Genomic DNA, 19,329 nt, shown 5'->3' with positions numbered 1-19,329 from the left:
TTGTCTCATTATTTTTAATAGTCTATTGAGTCAAAATTGTTGCTTTTATCTCATGCTTTTCACTTAAGGTTTGACGAGACAATTCACAATTTTGACTTCTTTTTTTTTTAAATTTGGGACATAAATATTAGAATTTTAACTTCTCATATTTTTGATTTACCTCTTTTTTTTTATCTCATAAACTTTAGTCACCATCAAATAATTTGGCGTTAATATTTCATTATCTGTATTATTTGTAAGGGGAAATTCTGACCTATTATCTTATAATTTAGATTTGTAAGAGGAAAATTTAAAATGATTATTAATTGGAGATTTTGATATTTTATCCCATAATTCTCAATATCTCATAATAATTGCTCACTCACACCAAACGCTGTTGCAGTTGATTGCCAGCAGGTGGTGCCAGTTCAACATTAGCCGCGTGTCATGCGCAGTATGTGAGCAGCAGTGACGCTCGTGAACAGAAAAACCACTGAAGGAAATCCACCCTAAAGCGACTTTTATTTTTAATTTATTTTGTTGTTTATATCGCTATTTTATTTCTAATTTGTCCTTTAATTATATGCAAACAGAGCCAAATTTTTCTCTCTGCTGGAAATTAATCTAATATCTTATTTGGGGACAATTTTATGAGTTGCTTTACTTTATTATTCATTGATTTTAACTTGTGGTTGTTTTTTTGGTTTGGTTTTGTTTTTCTATGAAAACAAAAAAAAAAACGATACCATTGTTATTAGCTGTAAAATATTCTCTGCTCTCAAACTTTATTATTAAAGCCGAGCTGTACAATAATCCATATTCATATTCAGGGTGTATTTTCCTTTAAATAGCCCCCCAGTGGTCGGAGATCAGCAGACAGCAGGGAGGACGCTGTGACCAGCAGCAGGATGAACCGATAAACATCCCAGTTCGAGGCGATGTTCAGGTACTGAATTCATGATCTTTTACTTTGTTTTGTCGTCAGTGTGAAACCAGCGTGAATAAACCCAGGAACCAGCATGTCTTCGGTCTGCGGCTGATCGTTTTGTTCGGCTCGTTTGCACACCCAGTTTTGACAGCTGAGCTCAGCATCACGTCTGTTTTCAGTCGCCAATCCTGCTGTCATTTCAAATCAATGATTTGTGACGTCGTTCAAAAATCGATTAATACATTTGAGGTGTTTCCGGTGCTTTTTGTTTAAATATCCTCCTTTGTTGGGAGATGTCTCGTTTGACGCCTCCCTCCTATCGATGGTTGTGATCGACTCTATAGATTACCAGGTGATCGATGCTCAACAGGGTCTTCTTTTTATAGTAAGGAATTAAGATTAGTTTGTTTAAATAGTAGTATTTTACAGCGTAGTCTTGTGTCCTGGTCAAACCTTCCTTTACACCTAAAAAAAAAAACCTTGTAGATTTAAAGAATCTATTCCTTTAATTAAAAAGAAAATGTACTGAGTAAGCACCAGGCCCGTTTTTTATGATGCTGTCAAAATGGCTTGTGTTGCTTTTTCTTATAATACCATTTGAATTTCTCCTCCGGGTTGTAGGGTAGATGTATATAATCTGAGGATGAATTATTCAGGAGATCACAGAATAAAAAACATTTCAGGGCAAGAACAGTAGTTTATACGACAGATGTCACTGAGTGCAACGGGTTCAGATTTATTTTTTGTGCTGTTTCAACTGTTAAAATTATTAATTATACTATTGTTTTATTTTGCCCGAAAGACTTTTTATGAATGACTAATGCTCTGATTTATTTTCTTAAGTAATTGTCTGGTGCAGAAAATGTCAGAAAATAGTGAAAAGAGATTATTTTCAAATAAATTTAGCTCTGGAAAATAAAAACCTTCAAGCAAGATTTCAACATCGTGATAATTTGCTTCCTTGCAGACAGTAAAATGAGAAGTTCAAAACTAATCGAATGTTTGAACGCTAAATGTAGCGAGAGCTAACAGGAAGTTAGCTTAGCATAAAGACTGGAATCAAGGGTTAGCTTGGCTCCAGACTGGAGTTGGTTTTGTGACCAACTGGGAAACTTTTGATTTGATTTGGTGGTTTAAAATAGTTTGAAATTTAGGCTATATATTCTGAAATAGATCAAGAATCTGCCCTTCCAATTATTACTGACTCAGCATTAACATTAACAGCAGGGAACTGAGCTCGATAGACAGAAATGAGACTAAACCAAATAGTCTATTTTAATTATCACTTCTGCCATAAAAGTCTATTTAACCACATTTCCTGTCTTCATGCTAAGCTACAGGCTAACCACCTGATAGCTCTTGTGTTTTGGAGATTTTGGAGAATAGATGTGAAAGTGGTATTGATCCCCCCCCCCCAAAAAAAAAGGCAAACTATAACAGCATGGGGCATTTAATAAAGGCAATCCCATTTATATACGAGTTCCAAATGATTCTTGGTGCTCATATATCAGTCGTTGTTGAATATCACGGACTTCTGAATTCGTGTCGTTCTTCTTCACCACCGAAGAAAAGAAAAGCAGGTTGAGTTTTGAAAAAAGCACCGTCATGTTCAACGGATGTTGTTAATTGATTGTAATTTGAGAGACACCGAATAGAAAGAAAGTGAGAAGAGGCCTCGTTTCTACGACCGATGAGAGCGAACTATTGTCTGGGTGAAATGGTGATTTCCCATTTGCTCCTGAACACAACTAGTTTAGTGTTTTGGGGGCTTTAAACTTCACTTTAATTACGAGTCAATGTGATGAATGAGGCTTCAGGTCACAAAATTTGCATGAAGGCCAAACAACTGCTGTAATAAACAGCGAGAGGTGCATTTAATTTAGGCCAGTCTGAGATGCATTTAATCATGTAGAAGATCATGCTGTTTTATTTGAGCACTTTTTCTCTTCGAACTCTATAAAAGCACTTTTTATTTTTTTGAAAGTCGAATGCTTTGATGCGACGCAGTGTAGCGTAGTGTCCTCCCCGGGGTTTCTGGGAGTCTGCAAGGGAGCTTTTTTTTTTTTTGATGATTTAATTCCCAGCTGTGGTGTAAAATCATTGATTTTTTTTTTGTTGTTGAAGTCCAGTCCTCAATCGATGTCGTATCTCTACACGTTTTCTGCCTCGTAATGGACCGAGAGTTGATTTCAGACTTCGAGAGAAGAAACAGGATGATTTTTTTTTTTTTTTTTTTTTATAATAATTATAATATAATCCCTCTTTGTTTTCTCACTGCTTCTCGTCTAGATTTGTTTGCCATGGAAACGGATATGATACCAAAATTCTCCTCAAAAGATGAGGAAATCGACTTCTGGAAGGATCTTTCCCTCAAGTACAAGAACGGGTATGTAACTGGTACACACACACACACACACACACACACACACACACACACACACACACACACACACACACACACACACACACACACACACACACACACACACACACACCAAAAAGGGTGAAAGACGAGTGAGTGTAACGTTTGCTCTGACAATAAAGGTGCCATTGTTCAAACATTTTTTACACCTTTATCAACAAATATCATGAATATTTAAAAACAGTTCAACATCAATGACTAAAAAAAAAAACAACAACAACAAAAATATATTTTTGTTGTTGCACATTTTTTAAGTGAATACTTTTTACTTTTCTGAAACTACTTCCTCCACCAGTTTTTACATTTCTGAATCAAAGCACCTCTGTTCACTACATTTGAACCACAGGATCCTCTTTGTTTCCGTGGGAACGACACCAAGCTGTTGCATCACGCTATCATGTCACTCTTAAGTCACCTGTTCTTTACTCTTTCCATTCAAAAACCAGCGTCCGCATATCCGGTGACACTTTTCCTGTGAGACGAGCAGTGAAAAGCTTCGTCTCTTTTGTATTTCCCGTCTTTAACCGGGTTTTATGTAACGATTCTCATTGTTGTCATTTTTTTAGTGAACTAAAGGCGGCTAAAATTAGCTGAATCTTAAGACTGTAATACATTCCCCTCGATTATAATCTCAACACCGGAGGAAACGCAGTCGGGCCGACACCCAGTTACATAAGAGCCTGCAGACAATGAAGCAGCTATTGTTATACCGGCTTTAATCTGGTTGACTTTTAAAGTTTAGTTGATAAAACGGTTTTACCTTTCAGGTCCTTTTTTAGTGGCATTTTTAGAGCTTTCAATCACATCACTTTGTCTTCATCAGCTAAATTCAACAACTCTTAAATCTGTCTTCTTCTTTTTTCTTTAAGACTAACATCATTTAATAAGGAAGCAATTAAACTGGAATAATTGTGCAATGAAAGCTTCTATAATCAATATTTTATATAATTAATTAATTAATTAAAACAACTGTTTTCTACAATGATGATGTCCCCAAAGTTTATAATTATAGAGACCCTTTCACCTTTCACCCTTTTTAGTGTCTTTGAGCCCACAACCTTCCTGTTTTGGTTTAACCAGATATTTTTATTCAGGACTTGGTGGAGACCACAAAAGAAATTGGTAAAAGCAAATTGGTCCAAAGGTTAGAGACAAATTCTGTAATTGTTTAATCTGACACCATTTTATCAGGAAACAAATATCCTGTATTCTGAACATGCCATATAGTTTTAGTTTCGCAAGAATTTATAATACTAGAACTGATCGCATAACAAGTGAATTAAACACCAATTTTATGTGCTCGTGTTAAATAAGCGGATCGTTTTGAATATCCCATCATCATATTCAGATGCATTGACTGGAGTATTTTTGAATTCATGTGTTACAACTGTAAAGAGGAAGCTCCCCCTCCACACCCCGTTGTGCAAAGTTGGAGAGGCTGAACTTTTTTCAAAGTGGAACCAGGTCAAAGTCGGGCCTGGCTGAGCGTCGCCATCGTGGGCTGGACGCAAATGGATGTTCTGGCTCTGTGCCAGCTCCGGCACTCACATGATGGATGCTTATTTCAGCTCCATTTTTAGACTGTGTGTGTGTGTGTGTGTGTGTGTGTGTGTCCATGCGTGAGCACCTCAACAGACACTTACGTAATCAGCTGGTCGGTGGTCACGTGACCAGCTGCAGGTTTTTACTGTCATGTCTTTGTAAATCCCATGTGATGCTAGTTTCAATTCATCTTGTTGTTTTGTTATGTTAGCAGGGCAACAGCGTCCATCTTTTGTTGTTGTTTTTGTTTTGAATCAAGAACGAAATGTTTCTACTGGATGAACTGCTGGAAAATTTAGATCTGAAGATGGCAAATTGTTTCCAACGATGAATATATCATTCTTTTTATTTATGTTTATGTTATAAACATTAACAATAAGATAAGATAATGACTCGCAAAGACTTAAATTAAGATCACATAAAATCAGCATCACTAAAATTTCTGGACTGTAGTCACAATCATCTTTTGTCGAGCAAGAATAGGCTAGTCGTTAGCATCCCTAGGCTAGTCGTTAGCATCCCTAGGCTAGTCGTTAGCATCCCTAGGCTAGTCGTTAGCATCCCTAGGCTAGTCGTTAGCATTCCTAGGCTAGTCGTTAGCATCCCTAGGCTAGTCGTTAGCATCCCTAGGCTAGTCGTTAGCATCCCTAGGCTAGTCGCTAGCATCCCTAGGCTAGTCGTTAGCATTCCTAGGCTAGTCGCTAGCATCCCTAGGCTAGTCGTTAGCATTCCTAGGCTAGTCGCTAGCATCCTTAGGCTAGTCGTTAGCATCCCTAGGCTAGTCGTTAGCATTCCTAGGCTAGTCGTTAGCATTCCTAGGCTAGTCGCTAGCATTCCTAGGCTAGTCGTTAGCATTCCTAGGCTAGTCGTTAGCATTCCTAGGCTAGTCGTTAGCATTCCTAGGCTAGTCGCTAGCATCCCTAGGCTTCAGTTTTCCCTGTTTTTTGGGGTCATTTTTTTGGTCAGCTGTTTTATTTTTTAGTGTGTTGAATCGTGAAATGTTTACGATTTACTGAATTTAATTTTTCCCAAAGCGTAAATGTGATTCGGATCACAAATCTTTAAATATGAATTGACACATTAATAAATTGTGGTGTTGCTGCTCTGACATCTAATAATCAGAAGAAGAAGAAGAAGGTTTTTAACTGGATGAATTCCTCCTCGTCTCACGTCTCACGTCCTCCGACCTCTTTCTGTCCTGACAAGTTGCCTCATGGCTTCTCCTCCGTCTGCCCTCAGCTGCCAGGAGGCGCAGGAGGAGCTGCAGGAGTTCCAGGAGGGGAGCCGGGAGCTGGAGGCCGAGCTGGAGGCCCAGCTGGGCCAGACGGAGCACCGCAGCAAAGACCTGCAGTCGGAGAACCAGCGGCTGAGGAGCGAAGTGGAAACACTGAAGGTGAGCTGGTAACGTGCAGATGAAGACCGGTCTACGTGTAGAGTTTAAAGTTTAGAGTTTAGAGTTAGAGTTTAGAGGTTAGAGTTTAAAGTTTAGAGTTTATAGTTTATAGTTTAGAGTTAGAGTTTAAAGTTTATAGTTTAGAGGTTATAGTTTAGAGTTTATAGTTTATAGTTAGAGTTTAGAGTTTAAAGTTTAGAGTTTAAAGTTTAGAGTTTAGAGTTTATAGTTTAGAGTTAGAGTTTAAAGTTTATAGTTTAGAGGTTATAGTTTAGAGTTTAGAGTTTAGAGGTTAGAGTTTAGAGTTAGAGTTAGAGTTTATAGTTTAGAGTTTAAAGTTTAAAGTTTAGAGTTTATAGGTTAGAGTTTAGAGTTTAAAGTTTAGAGTTTATAGTTAGAGTTAGAGTTTAGAGTTTATAGTTTAGAGTTTATAGTTTATAGTTTAGAGGTTAGAGGTTAGAGTTTAGAGTTTAGAGTTTAGAGTTTAAAGTTTATAGTTTAGAGGTTATAGTTTAGAGTTTATAGTTTATAGTGTATAGTTTAGAGGTTAGAGTTTAGAGTTAGAGTTTAGAGTTTAGAGTTTAGAGTTTAGAGTTAGAGTTTAGAGATTCTTTATTTGATTAAAATAATAATAATAATCTGTTTTTACGAAGTCAAAAACAATCACTTGTGTTACTCACGCAGGTTATTGCTTCCCACTGCTTTGTGTACATTTATGTTGCAGCCGACGAACTATTTTGATTTCTCCACTCGTATTTACATTTTACACACATTGGAGAAATATCATTTATAAAGAGTGAGAATCATCCGGTTATGCTCGCGCAATTTAAAATTTATTTTATTTTATTTGAGCAATGTTATTTTTTTGAAATGTAATTTAACATTTTTTTAAGTTTAGATCATGATGAAACAAATTCAAAATAATAATAATAAAAAAATAATTAAATGCCTTCCAATTTTTTTTTTTTTAATCTTTGATGACAAATATTACTGAATGTATATCCTTGTAAAGGATGTGATTTCCTCAGTGAATGAGTAATTCATCACGACGCCATCGTTACGTACTTTTATTTCCTATTAAAGGTACATTAAGGTCGCTAAGCGTCACGTGTACCCTTTAAAATACATATTTGATTGCTTTTTTTAAATTTATTTATTTTTATAGCCGTCTTATATCATTGCTTGTCCTTGAGTGACGTCTCCTGGGACTGAGGAGAGGTGAAGTCACGCTCTGACAGATGCTCATGTAGATGCACTTGCACTGAATGTTTTATTTTTTTTCCTAGGCGGCCTGCTGCTTTGCCTTTGTGGTTAAACGTAAGAGGTCACGGGAATATTAAGATCTCACCTCGTGCCATATGAGTAAAAAGGGTTTGATGGGTCTGTGTTTTGTCGTAGGCTAAACTGTAAACAGGTTTTTTTTTTTTACGTTTACAGACCTCAAATAAATTCTAATCTGACTTCAGTAAATTGTTGATTAATTGCCGGTCTCTTCTCCGATCTCTCCACCTGCTCCGTCCTTAATCCGGCGGTGTACCGATGCAGCTGATCGGCTCCACCCTCATGAATAATGCATCACATCGTGTCTCAATCTTGTTCTCGCTCCATAATTAACCGACACATTTTCCCAGTCTGGTGTTTTCCATCCGGCTGAGTCGAGCCACCACCAGCAGGGGTGTGTGTGTGTGTGTGTGTGTGTGTGTGTGTGTGTGTGTGTGTGTGTGTGTGTGTGTGTGTGTGTGTGTGTGTGTGTGTGTGTGTGTGTGTGTGTGTGTGTGTGTGTGTGTGAGACAGCTTTTTTCTTTTCTAGAAGAGCAGCAGACTCGACACACAAGTCAATTTTGTTATGTGGAGAAAACTGCAATAGTGGTAGCAACAGGAGAGGCTCTTCTTCTTCTTCTTCTTCTTCCTCCTCCTTCTTTCTTCCTCTTCCTCCAACCTTTTTCTTAATTCATCACTAAGGGCTTCACAATAAAAATGTTGTTTTCAGAAAACAACAACATTATATAAAACAGGATATTTTTGAAAACAACAGTAATTCATTAAACAAATCACAGAAAGTTACTTTTTCACTGAAGACATCATCTTTCATACATCGGAGATGTTCTAACATCCTGAAATGTGTTTTCTGATTCGTTAACACATTTACTGTTGCATGTTAAAGTCTTAAGTCTTTTAATTTTCCTCTGTCATGTTAATGTGCTGAATGAACGAACGAGAGAGCAAACCGAGGACAGTCTGGCGTTTATTTAGAGATATAGGTCAGAGGCGCAGACAGGCCCGCTGGTATTCATCGAGCTGATTGTGTTGGATATATAGGTCACACTTCACATCCGCTGCCTTTTAATGAAAAAGGAAAACCAGGGGAGCGCTGAAAAATGGATGGTGGTGTGCAGAAGGAGCTGCTGCCTCGTGTGTTTATAGTTTAAATACATGCAAGTATGTCTGCCTCCATCTCCTCCTCCTACTCCTCCTCCTCCTCCTCAGGACAAGCTGGAGCACCATTACTCTCAGAGCTACAAGCAGATCTCCATGCTGGAGGACGACCTCGGCCAAACGCGCAGCATCAAGGAGCAGCTCCACAAATACGTCAGAGAGCTCGAGCAGTCCAACGACGACTTGGAAAGAGCCAAGAGGTCCGTGTGGATTCCTAATACTGTACTCCCTGAGATAAAACCAGAAATCATTTCTGCACTTTATTCTTTACAGTTTCTGCTCATAACATTTTGATATGCTGCATTTTTACATCTTACAAAATGTAAAATGTGGTTTTGTTGCACAGATAATGCAGAATATTCAAATGATCCGGCGCCTCATCAATGTTCAGACGCCTTTTCCCTCCATTAAAGCTGCTGCGCTGTGATCTCCTTTTCAATCTGCGTGGATTTAATTGGATTAAAAGTCACCGATTTCCATTATAAAAGCCGGAGATATTGATCACGTATTGGTGTGTGAATGGTAATTGGCAGAAAAATAATCAGCGAGGATGTTTTTCTCAGAGCCACCATCTCGTCTCTGGAGAACTTCGAGCAGCGCCTGAACCAGGCCATCGAGAGGAACGCCTTCCTGGAGAGCGAGCTGGACGAGAAGGAGTCTCTCCTGGTGTCCGTGCAGAGATTGAAGGATGAAGCCAGAGGTGATTATTGATCAGGTTTCACTAACGAGCCGTCGGTCAGTTCTCCTCCGTCGAATATATCCGCTTTCCCACACGCCTTTTTTTCCTTTCCTTCTTTTTCAGACTTGCGGCAGGAGCTCGCCGTTCGAGAGCGGCAGACCGACGTGAGCCGGATGTCGGCGCCGAGCTCGCCCACGCAGGACGAAGAGAAGATGGACTCCGCTGTGCAGGCCTCTCTCTCCCTCCCCGCCACCCCGCTGAGCAAAGGTCTGGACAACGCCTTCGCCAACCCAACAGGTAGCTGCAGCTCGTCTCCCCTTCACTGCCTTTTTTTTTTTTTTTTTTTTTTCTCAACCTCATCAGTACAGACGATGAAACTGTAATTCCTGTATTTGTATTTGGTCGCTGACAGATGAGAAATCACTAATTAATCACGTCATATTACACTGTATTTACTGTCTGTCATTTTGTTTCTGTTTGCGTCCCAAGCATGAGTTTTATCCATCATATAAAGAAAAAGATTTAAAGGAAAAAAAGATAACAAACCCGCAGTACAATGTGTCATATTCATAAATGCAATAATATGATAATAACGCGTCTAATAAAAATAATAATAGAGGTTTTCATTAGCGTGTGTTGCAGTAAAGGAGTTAAATAAAAGATGAAATCAAATGAAATCCCTGCATGTCAATTTTCTTTCCTTCCTCCTTCTCAGTGCTCTCAAACGGCTTCGGCTCCAACTCGCCGCTGACTCCCTCCGCCAGAATATCAGCCCTCAACATCGTCAGTGATTTGCTGCGGAAAGTCGGGGTGAGTCGCTTCTTCCTGTTTCTCTGTTTATCTTCCGGGTTTTTTCCGGCCTCCCTGAACGTCCCTCCGTCCGTCCGTCTCCCTTCAGGCTCTGGAGTCGAAGCTCGCCGCCTGCAGGAACTTTGCGAAGGACCAGAAAGCCAGGAAGGCGTTCGCTCTGGACAACAGCAACGCGCTCAACGCAAACTACTCGCAAGCGCTCCACACGTCTTATTTCGACAAGGCGTAAGTGAGATTAAAAAACCCCACCTGTTCTCATCATAAGATAAACGTACAGTCAGATGTTCGAGGCCGCAGTTGTTTTATTGTGGAGGAGAATCTGAGACTTGTGCGTTTTGTTTTTTTTCCCAGCAGAACAGAGGTGGTCACGTTTTCCTGCGTTAATTCTGGGTAATCTCAGCTCCTATAATCTCAGCTCCTATAATCTCAGCTCCTATAATCTCACCGTGTCGAGGCGCCTGCATGCTGCCGCTGACTTTTAACAATTAACCTTTTCTCATCTCGTAGAAATAACCTGAAGAGTTGCCTAGATGACGACCGGTTGAAGGGTGGTGGTGTCATTAACTCTAAACGCTGATCGGATAGTCGTTTCTTCTCTATGAACTGGTGTGAGGTGTTGCTGCTGTTCTAGTCTGACATCTAACCAATCGTTTCATTAACAGAGTGGATTTTGTTTGTATATTTGGAGTATTCAGTCTAACACTGATAACAACCTGTAATTTCCCGACTGATATAAAAAATAATAATAATTACGTCCTAAAACGTGAGTTTAATCACGCAAATATTTAATATTTTCCATTTCTGTTATTATTGATAAATCCGATGAAAAGATCTGAACCGTGAATCCGCGAGTTCACCTCTCTTCCTCTACTTGTCTGCTCGTCGGTTCCTTTAAGAAGACGTAAATTACTTCAGAACAGCTCACAAATACGTAGTTTAATTTACGTTTTTTCTTGTTTTTATTATTTCCTAAAACAGTAGGGAACTGTTTTTAAAAAAAAAAAAAAATGTTATTAAATATTACTGAAGTGGAGGGAAATCGTGCCCTTGCTGGGGACTATTTTTATCGGCGGATTGATACACATTTGGTGCTCTAGTGTGTGTTTACAGCAGCAGGAAGACTTTTATTTCTTTTGGTATAACAGTGGAGCTTCAGGTCACAGATAAAGAAGAAGAAAAAAAAAAAGGTTTTGAACTTTAACAGTGATATTTAAAGACAAAGGTGATGTTCTGTGTATTCTTATTGTTGTTACTCTCCTATATGTTGGTGTTGGAAGCAGCTGTTTATTATATGAAGCTGGTGGTGTGACCAGGGACCAGCAGTGTGTTGTTTCTGCTGCGCAAGAGAAAAACAACATTCAGCATCGTCCGCGTGACGTTAGTTTACAGCAGAGTTCACCTTCAGACACCTGATCTGTCTGCAGCGCTCGGGATCGAACGCTCGGTTTTAGACTCTCGGGGTCGTTTACGGGTTTTCCTGATCAAAAATCAAAGAACCGTTCAACCTTTTAGATTTAATTTTATGAAGGTAAATATCTTCATTTACCATTGATGCATTTTGGTGTATTTTAATGCAGAATGAAAAAGGTAACCCTCTGTTGAACTTCATTAATTCATCTTTTTATTCTGCTCTGGATGTGACTCACCCTCAGGGCCTCAATGACACACCGAGGATACCGATCGTACCCCGACTGTGACTCACAGATTAAAAAACAGTTGAACCGGTCGGTTGTGTCGACTCCGGCTGACCTCACACCTTCCCGGTTTCTGCCCTCGAGCTCCATTTTTAGCAGCGCTCGCCTGTTGAAAAAAACCGTGTGTGTGTGTGTGTGTGTGTGTGTGTGTGTGTGTGGTGCAGCTGTAGTGTCCCCTGTGTGAGACGGAGGTTGATAATGAGGACAGAACGAGGTCGCGGCTTTGTGCTGCGTCAGCAGCTTTTTAGAAAGAGTCAGCGTGACAAACGATGACGAGGTTCATCAGACCGCCTCATCAACTTTTCTTTTTATTATCGCCGTCGGTGGTGAAATGAAAATATAATTAGGAAAGTAAATTTAAGTTTCTTTACTTCATTATTTTAATTTCATGCCACTATTTAACTTTTTATTCTTCTACGTTTATCTGACAACTTCAATTGCTTCAAAGAGACAGATATTTACCTCTGGAGGTGGAGGAGACCTAAAATGGCGATAAAAGAAGACTGCATGTTGGACTTGCGTCCGTCGGAGAGCCAGAAACACGACTTCAAATGGATTTCAAGTCCTTGTTCAGAATGCAGGTGAAATCAGGTCTTTAGGACAGACTGTCGGGCTGCATGGGTTGCCGTGGTAACGACATACACGCTGCTGCGCTGGTGACGCGGCATGCGAAGGTATGATGAAGCTTAATTCAAGCTGCGGGTTCATTGTGATTTCGGTTTTTTTTAGTTTCCTTGTTCCTAACTGTCCTAACTTGGCTTCCACTCTGATGACCTTGTTTTGTTTTGAAATGAAATGTCTTTCAGTTTAATCTGTACGGAGGCTGGTTCACTCATACTGACGCCTTCCTGGGTTTTTTTTTTTTTTTTTAAAGTCACTGCAGCAGGACCATGAAAGGACGCGATACCGCCACCCTGACGGCCATCACCGCCCCCCCGGCAGCCTCCTCCCCCGGCCTGGTGCCCCTCGCCGTGTGACGGTAACACACGTGGCTGACACTGTAAAAAAAAGAAACCCTCGTCGTACTGTTACCTCGTCTTCCCACGCTCTCTCTTCACTCTCTTCGACTCGACACTCGTGCTTCATGTCTGTCTGTTTATCTTCTGTGTTCCTGTATCTGCTCTCTGCCTCACTAAGATTGTAAAAAACCCCTCGCTCATCTGTGAAGTGGCGTTTGAGTGCTCCACGTCATCTTGGAAAAAGGGAAATATTATGCAAATTGATGGCACATTCAATTTTTTTTGTTTTTTTTTGTTAAATCAGCAATAAGTTGAGCGCTCAGACTCCCTGCTGAGCCCCAATGAACGGGAACACAGCCGGTTTAGTGGGGTCGCCACATGTGCAGCTGCCCCCCTCCCCCTCCATCAATTATTGATGTTTGAAAATGTCCAACATGTTTTAAACATGATTATCTGTATTTAATCTCACTTCCAAGAAAAAAAAAAGAAAAAGAGAGATGGAGAGTCTTTGTGCCGTCGTAGTGAGTCGGACACTTCTGAGCTGTGTGACATGACGTGTACAGTATTGGTCATATTGATCGTAGTTAACAGGCAGCAGGTGGATCGACGCTGTCGTTGTGTTCGGACCGGTTCTAAACAGCGTTTCTTGGGTTCTGTTGTCGACCGGTTTTATCTTCTTAAAATCCAAATTGTTCTTTTTATTGTTTTTGATTTTTCACCGAAACATTTTCACGTTTGAAAGTGAAGCACTTTGACCTCGTGTGAACTGTTTATTTTTTTCATTCAAGTGCAATATCACCTGTTTTCTTCTTATTTTTTCTCTTTGCAGGTTGAATTTATTTCAGATTTCCTTTTTATAGCATGTTTCAATAAAAGATGTAATTATTCTCCACCATTACGTTGGTTCTATTTCACACTTCTTACTGTGGAGGAAGTTTTACCTGCAACGAAACAGTTTGATGCAAATTAAGTGTTATTATTATTGTTATAATTATTATAAGCAAAAACAGAAGTTTTATTTTATTTACCACAAATCTAACGATGCTTTTTTTTTTTGCTGTGGTGGAAAGTAACGGAGTACATTTTGTCAAGTTTGAGGTACTTTTACTTCAGCATTTTAATTTGATTCTGCTCCGTACTTTCACCACTGACCTACTTTTATCTGACAGCTTTTAGTTCCTCGTTGGTTTTCAGATTAAGATTCGGAGGGCTGTTACAGCTCCACTTGTTTTTTTTGTGTGTATTTTATTATCTCTTCTCACCTGCCCGGAGATTGCAAATGAAAATGAGTTAAATCTGGTGCAAAGCATATTTCCTCATTTGAGATGAATGGTTTTTGTACACGGTCCCTGTTACGACTGAATTTAATTGTAAAACATCTGAGGACGTAACAGTACTGAAAACTAAAACTGACGGCACACAATATGCAATACTTATTATTGATAAATATAACGGTCTGAATTTGAATTTAACACCTTTATTTTGATACTTTACAGACATATTATTACTTTTTTTACAAAGATTTTCATTGCAGAAGTTTTACTTGTCGTAGGAAAATATCTGCTTTACTTCTTCCAGCTGTTAGGATGTATTTTTCCTTCTGTTCAAGGCAGCCATCAGTTTGAAGTCGTTCTTACAGCGACATGTAAATAAATCTTTGCTTGAATTCTGCAAGTCATCACAAAAAAAAAAAAAAAAGGAAGTCAGACTTTAATGTTTCTCGCAAAGGATCAGAGTCCAGACACCGACAGAAGGAAAAACGTGGAAATCTAAAGTTAATTTTCCAAACCACCAACAATGTAAAAAGTGATTTTCTTTTGTTTCTTTGTAGTTCAACTTGCACTGATTCTTTAGGTTTGTGGTCAACTCTGCCACCTGCTGGACAAACACGTAAATACAAGAAGAGAGCTGATGTTAGCATCATGTCTCTTGATAACAGTTTGACTTCCTGTGAGTCCAGTACTCATCTTTTATTTTTTTTTACTGGAGATAAACGTGTGAGCGTCACTTTAAATCCCTCCGTGACCGAGTGCCGACCCGAAGGAAGGTATTTAAAAAAAAAAACTTTAGTTCGGTAAGAGTGTCTTGAGCACGGCGGGATGTACAGAAGCACGTATCTGTGGAGCTGCTCAGCATCGCAGCGAGCTTCAGTCGCCGCCCGCCTGCTTCCTCTTCTCCATCAGCTCCTCCATCTGCCTCTGCCGCCTCTCCATCACCTCCAGCCGCTTGGCGTTGTTGCGCTCCCGCTCCTGAGCCCTGATCTCGGCCACGTCGTCGAAGAAGCTGTGCCTGCACAGCGGGGGAGGAAGCGTCACAAACGGTGCATACACACTCACATTTAACAATTTCAACCAAATATCTGCCACTTTTTAATGTTTAATCTAATAATACAGAAGACAAATAAGCTGTTTTAGAGCTTCTCAAGCAATAAAAATGAAAAAATCAGAAAAAAATGTCACCTTTTCTCTGAATGATGAAATACTATAACTTTTTTTTAAAGGATTTTCTAAAATTTGATCGACTAAACAATCATTTAATGAAGAGAAGTAATCATTAAATTAGTCAATAATTAAAGTCATCTTTAGTTGCATCTCTAATATGAACATTTTGTAGCCATGTATTTATTTAATGATTGTCCTCATTATCTTAATTTATAAGTTTTAAACCTCCCTTCAGTAAAAAAATATGAGTATTATCAGAAAAATGTACTTGAAAGTATCCAACAGTAAAAGCTGTCCGTGTTTTACTGTTTTATATGATGTGTTTGGATTGATATCGGTTGCATGAATGTGCATTTTACTGCTGTATTTATTAAGGTTTATTCTAACTATTCTGAGAACCACAAATCTCAGAAAAAAAACACACACAAAGCATATTTTAGTGAATCCGAGTGAGTTTAAAAAAATAGTAAGTTTATCAGGAACAATCTAATTTAAAGTCACCAGATTAGGATGTTTACATGTTTTTTAACTGAACAGGGAGGATATAAAAAAAACAAGAGTACTCTAAATAAAGCTGTCTGACTAAATATTTATATCTGAATATAAGAGTATAATCTGTAGTATAAGATTAAAGTTGCATAAATACCTCACATTTGTATCGTACTTCAGTAAAAAGTAGTCTGCTGTTGTTTTTTTTTTTTATTATATTATTATGGGATGCAGAGGTGTGTGTGTGTGTGTGTGTGTGTGTGTGTGTGTGTGTGTGTGTGTGTGTGTGTGTGTGTGTGTGTGTGTGTGTGTGTGTGTGTGTGGTTTCCAGGTGAGTCTAAATAAAGGTTACCTGTTACAGAAAGCAGCGGCCAGTCCGACGATCAGCGTCCCGAACAGCAGCGGCTTGGTGAGCCGTTTCCCCGCAGACAGTTTGTGTTGCGTCATGGTATTAAACATCAGAGGGGCCACGCGCCAGAACAACAAACCGAGTAAACAAACCTACATTCGTTTTTCCAGCTGACCTTCCGGTGAGCGCTTGGTTCTGTAACGCTACCACACACACACACACACACACACACACACACACACACACGTGTGCGCACGCCTCCTTCATGTCCTGCAGTTACTCACGTACTTCCGGTACCAGGCTGAATTTCGCTTCCGTTTCGACCATTCAAGGTCGAAAGTTAGTAACAATTTCAGACGTATTATTTTTTTCATTCATTATTTTTGCGTGAAAGGATTAAAGCGGTTTTAAAACCTGCTGACATATTTTTTATTTATTTTTTTTTTTTTTTTTATTAAGCTGGAGTTCAGTTTTCTTGATGGTGGAAATCATTTAAATCACTTTTTTATATATATATATAATTAAAAAAGAAAAAAAGTTTTATCAAAAGTTTGACCATTTTCTTTTTCTTTTGTTTGTTTGCAAGACGAGCGTGGATGAAAAAACCCGCAGTGAATTTGTGTTTTAACGCTCTTAAAATCAAATAAATGTTAAACATGCATACGTACTAATAATGTTGTGTCTTAACACGTTTTCACAATTATGAATTAATCAAAAACGGAGAATGTATATATATATATATATATGTATATATATATATATATATATATAGTATTGTGTTTGCGTTCGTGTAATTGTTCTTTTGACTGAAAAGGATTAAGCGGAACATTTTATTTTAACCGCGCGGTTGCACGGACACATTTTAGGGACGACCCAGAGAAGTAAACAGGAAGTAAACGCCGCTTGAATGCCCTGTTACTGCTGAACCATGTTGAGGAACAGTTCGTCTGATGGCTCCGACCGGTTTGAATATTTACAGACTCTGGTCACCGAGTTTCAGGACACCGACAGTGAAGGTGGGAGCAGCTTGTTTTTATTTGTTTCAGTGATTTAAGTTAAACTCGTGGAAAACTGAAAACTAACAAACAGCCGGTTCGATTATTTATTGGGAAATAATTCCCCCAAAGTTCATCACATCTCAAATATAAGACATTGGTGGTTTGAATTATAGTTTTTCCAATTTCAAGATCAAAACTTCAACTTTCAATTCCGATTTTATTTTAAATGAACAAAACTATTGGTCTAGATTTGACTCTATGTGCTGCCCCCAGTGTGTTTGTGAAGAGCTGATAATATATGAATGTATGTATATATACGTATATATGTGTATATATACATATATATGTATATATATTTGTATATATACGAATTTGTGTCACTAACTTTTGAACTTCTCTTTCCCACATCAGAGGCAAAGGAACAAGTTCTGGCTAATTTGGCCAATTTTGCATACGACCCGAAGAACATGGAGCATCTGAGGCGGCTGCAGGTGGCCGACCTCTTCTTGGACATGTTGACCGAGGAGAACGAGAACTTTGTGGAGTTTGGGATGGGTGAGTTGTCACAACCAGCAGAAACTACGAATGGTGTTTTTTTTTATACTTTGCTCGCAGCAGCGATGTGATTGTGTTATCTGGTGGCTGCTCCCAAGGGGGGCTGTGTAACCTCAGCATGGACCCCGAGTGCCGAGACGTCATCCTGCGGAGCGGCGCGATCGCCTTGGTCACGCGCTGCCTGTCGAGTCCGAGGGAAGAGACGGTCCTGTCGGCCGTCACCACGCTCACGAACCTGACGACGCCCGCCTCCCGCTCTCAGATCACCGATCCGGCCGTCCTGCAGTGCATGCTGCGCTTCTCCCTCTCCGAGAGCTCCCGTCTGCGCAACCTGGCCGCCGTGTTCCTGAAGGACTGCTGCAGCGAGCAGGAGGTGGTCCGGGCGCAGCAGCAGATGCAGGGGCAGCAGACGGCCGTCGGGATCCCGCTGCCCAAAGACTGAGCTTTTTATTTTATGTGTGTATAAATACCTCCCCTGTATTATATGGATGTCTGTTTTACACTGTGTGGTAAAATAGCTGCATGTTACAAGTCACGTGACTGTGGAGCATCTCCTTCCATTCACCGTGGCTACGGAGACCAGAGGTCTGAGCCCGCTGCAGGGATCCGCTCGGCCTCATGAACAGAGGCGAGGCCGAACGCTGATGTCGGGCGATGAGGTCCGACCGTCCCGCAGGTGCTGGATGTGGTCGAGGTCGGGGCTCTGAAGGCGTTTCTTTGTGGAGCTGTTGTTCTGCAGGTTGTCGTGTTGAGACAGGGAAATGATTAAAAACATAGACTCTTGCCACAAGAGATGTTTTTTAACGTTTGAACCAGAGAAACCCATTTTGAGGCCCTCACAGTCTTTGTTTTTGCCCAGTTGCCATGTCTACTGTTTTTTACACATTTCGGACGACATGCTATGTCATATATATAAATATGACTATTTTATCTTTTTTTTTTTTTTTAATAGATTTGGCCACATGTTTTCTTTCGTTTAAAAACTTTGCAAAACACTTAGAAGATCCTTTTCAAAGTTATGGTATATTTAATTCAGTGCAGCAGGAATTAGTCTTTTCTCAAACTGCATGCAGTCAGTGTTGTTTAGATTTTCACCACATGAGGGCGACGCCTTTATTAAAGACTCCTCAGTTTTAGGACTAGATGCTGGACAGATTATTTCAGGTAACCCCACTGGCACAAAAACAGCATTTTTACAATGAAGTTTTGCCGCTTCCAATCAAAAGTCTCAAGTGTAAAAATAAGTGATAAACTTGTTAGACTCACTCTCTGTAGTCTCAAAACCTCTTTCCTCCCATCAATGTACATTCCTTTGGCTTTTAAGTGGTTTCGTAAAAACCTGTGTCGGACGCTGGAGCACGTTGACGCCAACACTTGCACTTGGCGCTCTCTTTAAGAATACCACGTCCTGAAACATTTAACCTAAAATATGTGGAATAAAAAACATGCAAAACAAACCTTGAGGTTCCTCTTTAAGAGCCAGGAGAGCCGTTTGTTTTCTTCTGGGCTCCACAGAGCTATTTCTGGGCCGAGTCCTTCAGGTCTAGACAGGAGACGACATCTGATCCCGCGGCGCAGCGTCAGGTGGACTGCACATGTAGCCCGCTCAGGAAATTCTTTACAGCTTTGAGCGCGAGTGTGTGTCGGTGATACAC

The 19,329-nt window shown here is 39.8% G+C and overlaps 2 protein-coding genes across 4 annotated transcripts; both read left to right on the top strand.

The window, feature by feature from the left end:
• The first annotated feature begins 835 nt into the window (after nt 1-835).
• On the top strand, nt 836-13,334 carry ndel1a (nudE neurodevelopment protein 1-like 1a). Of its 3 annotated transcripts, none has more exons than XM_069704494.1 (10): nt 836-925; nt 3,197-3,293; nt 6,111-6,264; nt 8,752-8,900; nt 9,264-9,400; nt 9,503-9,676; nt 10,095-10,189; nt 10,278-10,414; nt 10,544-10,579; nt 12,758-13,334. In XM_069704494.1, the coding sequence occupies exons 2-10, from the start codon at nt 3,208-3,210 to the stop codon at nt 12,858-12,860; spliced, it is 1,071 nt and encodes a 356-aa protein (XP_069560595.1). In that variant the 5' UTR covers nt 836-925; nt 3,197-3,207; the 3' UTR covers nt 12,861-13,334. The 3 variants fall into 3 exon arrangements, with proteins under 3 accessions (XP_069560595.1, XP_069560598.1, XP_069560597.1); XM_069704497.1 differs by lacking the exon at nt 12,758-13,334 and adding an exon at nt 12,332-12,418; XM_069704496.1 differs by lacking the exon at nt 10,544-10,579.
• A 3,667-nt stretch (nt 13,335-17,001) lies between these two features.
• Nucleotides 17,002-19,146, top strand: armc7 (armadillo repeat containing 7). Its single transcript, XM_069704493.1, has 3 exons — nt 17,002-17,137; nt 17,531-17,674; nt 17,773-19,146. The coding sequence occupies exons 1-3, from the start codon at nt 17,050-17,052 to the stop codon at nt 18,114-18,116; spliced, it is 576 nt and encodes a 191-aa protein (XP_069560594.1). The 5' UTR covers nt 17,002-17,049; the 3' UTR covers nt 18,117-19,146.
• The last annotated feature ends 183 nt before the right edge of the window (nt 19,147-19,329 follow it).

The sequence above is a fragment of the Brachyistius frenatus genome, unplaced genomic scaffold (assembly GCF_029030835.1).
Source record: "Brachyistius frenatus isolate BFR_SWC_R1_liver_20210118 unplaced genomic scaffold, ASM2903083v1 Contig_51, whole genome shotgun sequence".
Classification (NCBI taxonomy): Eukaryota; Metazoa; Chordata; class Actinopteri; family Embiotocidae; genus Brachyistius; species Brachyistius frenatus.
This window is presented reverse-complemented; position numbering and strand designations above follow the sequence as displayed.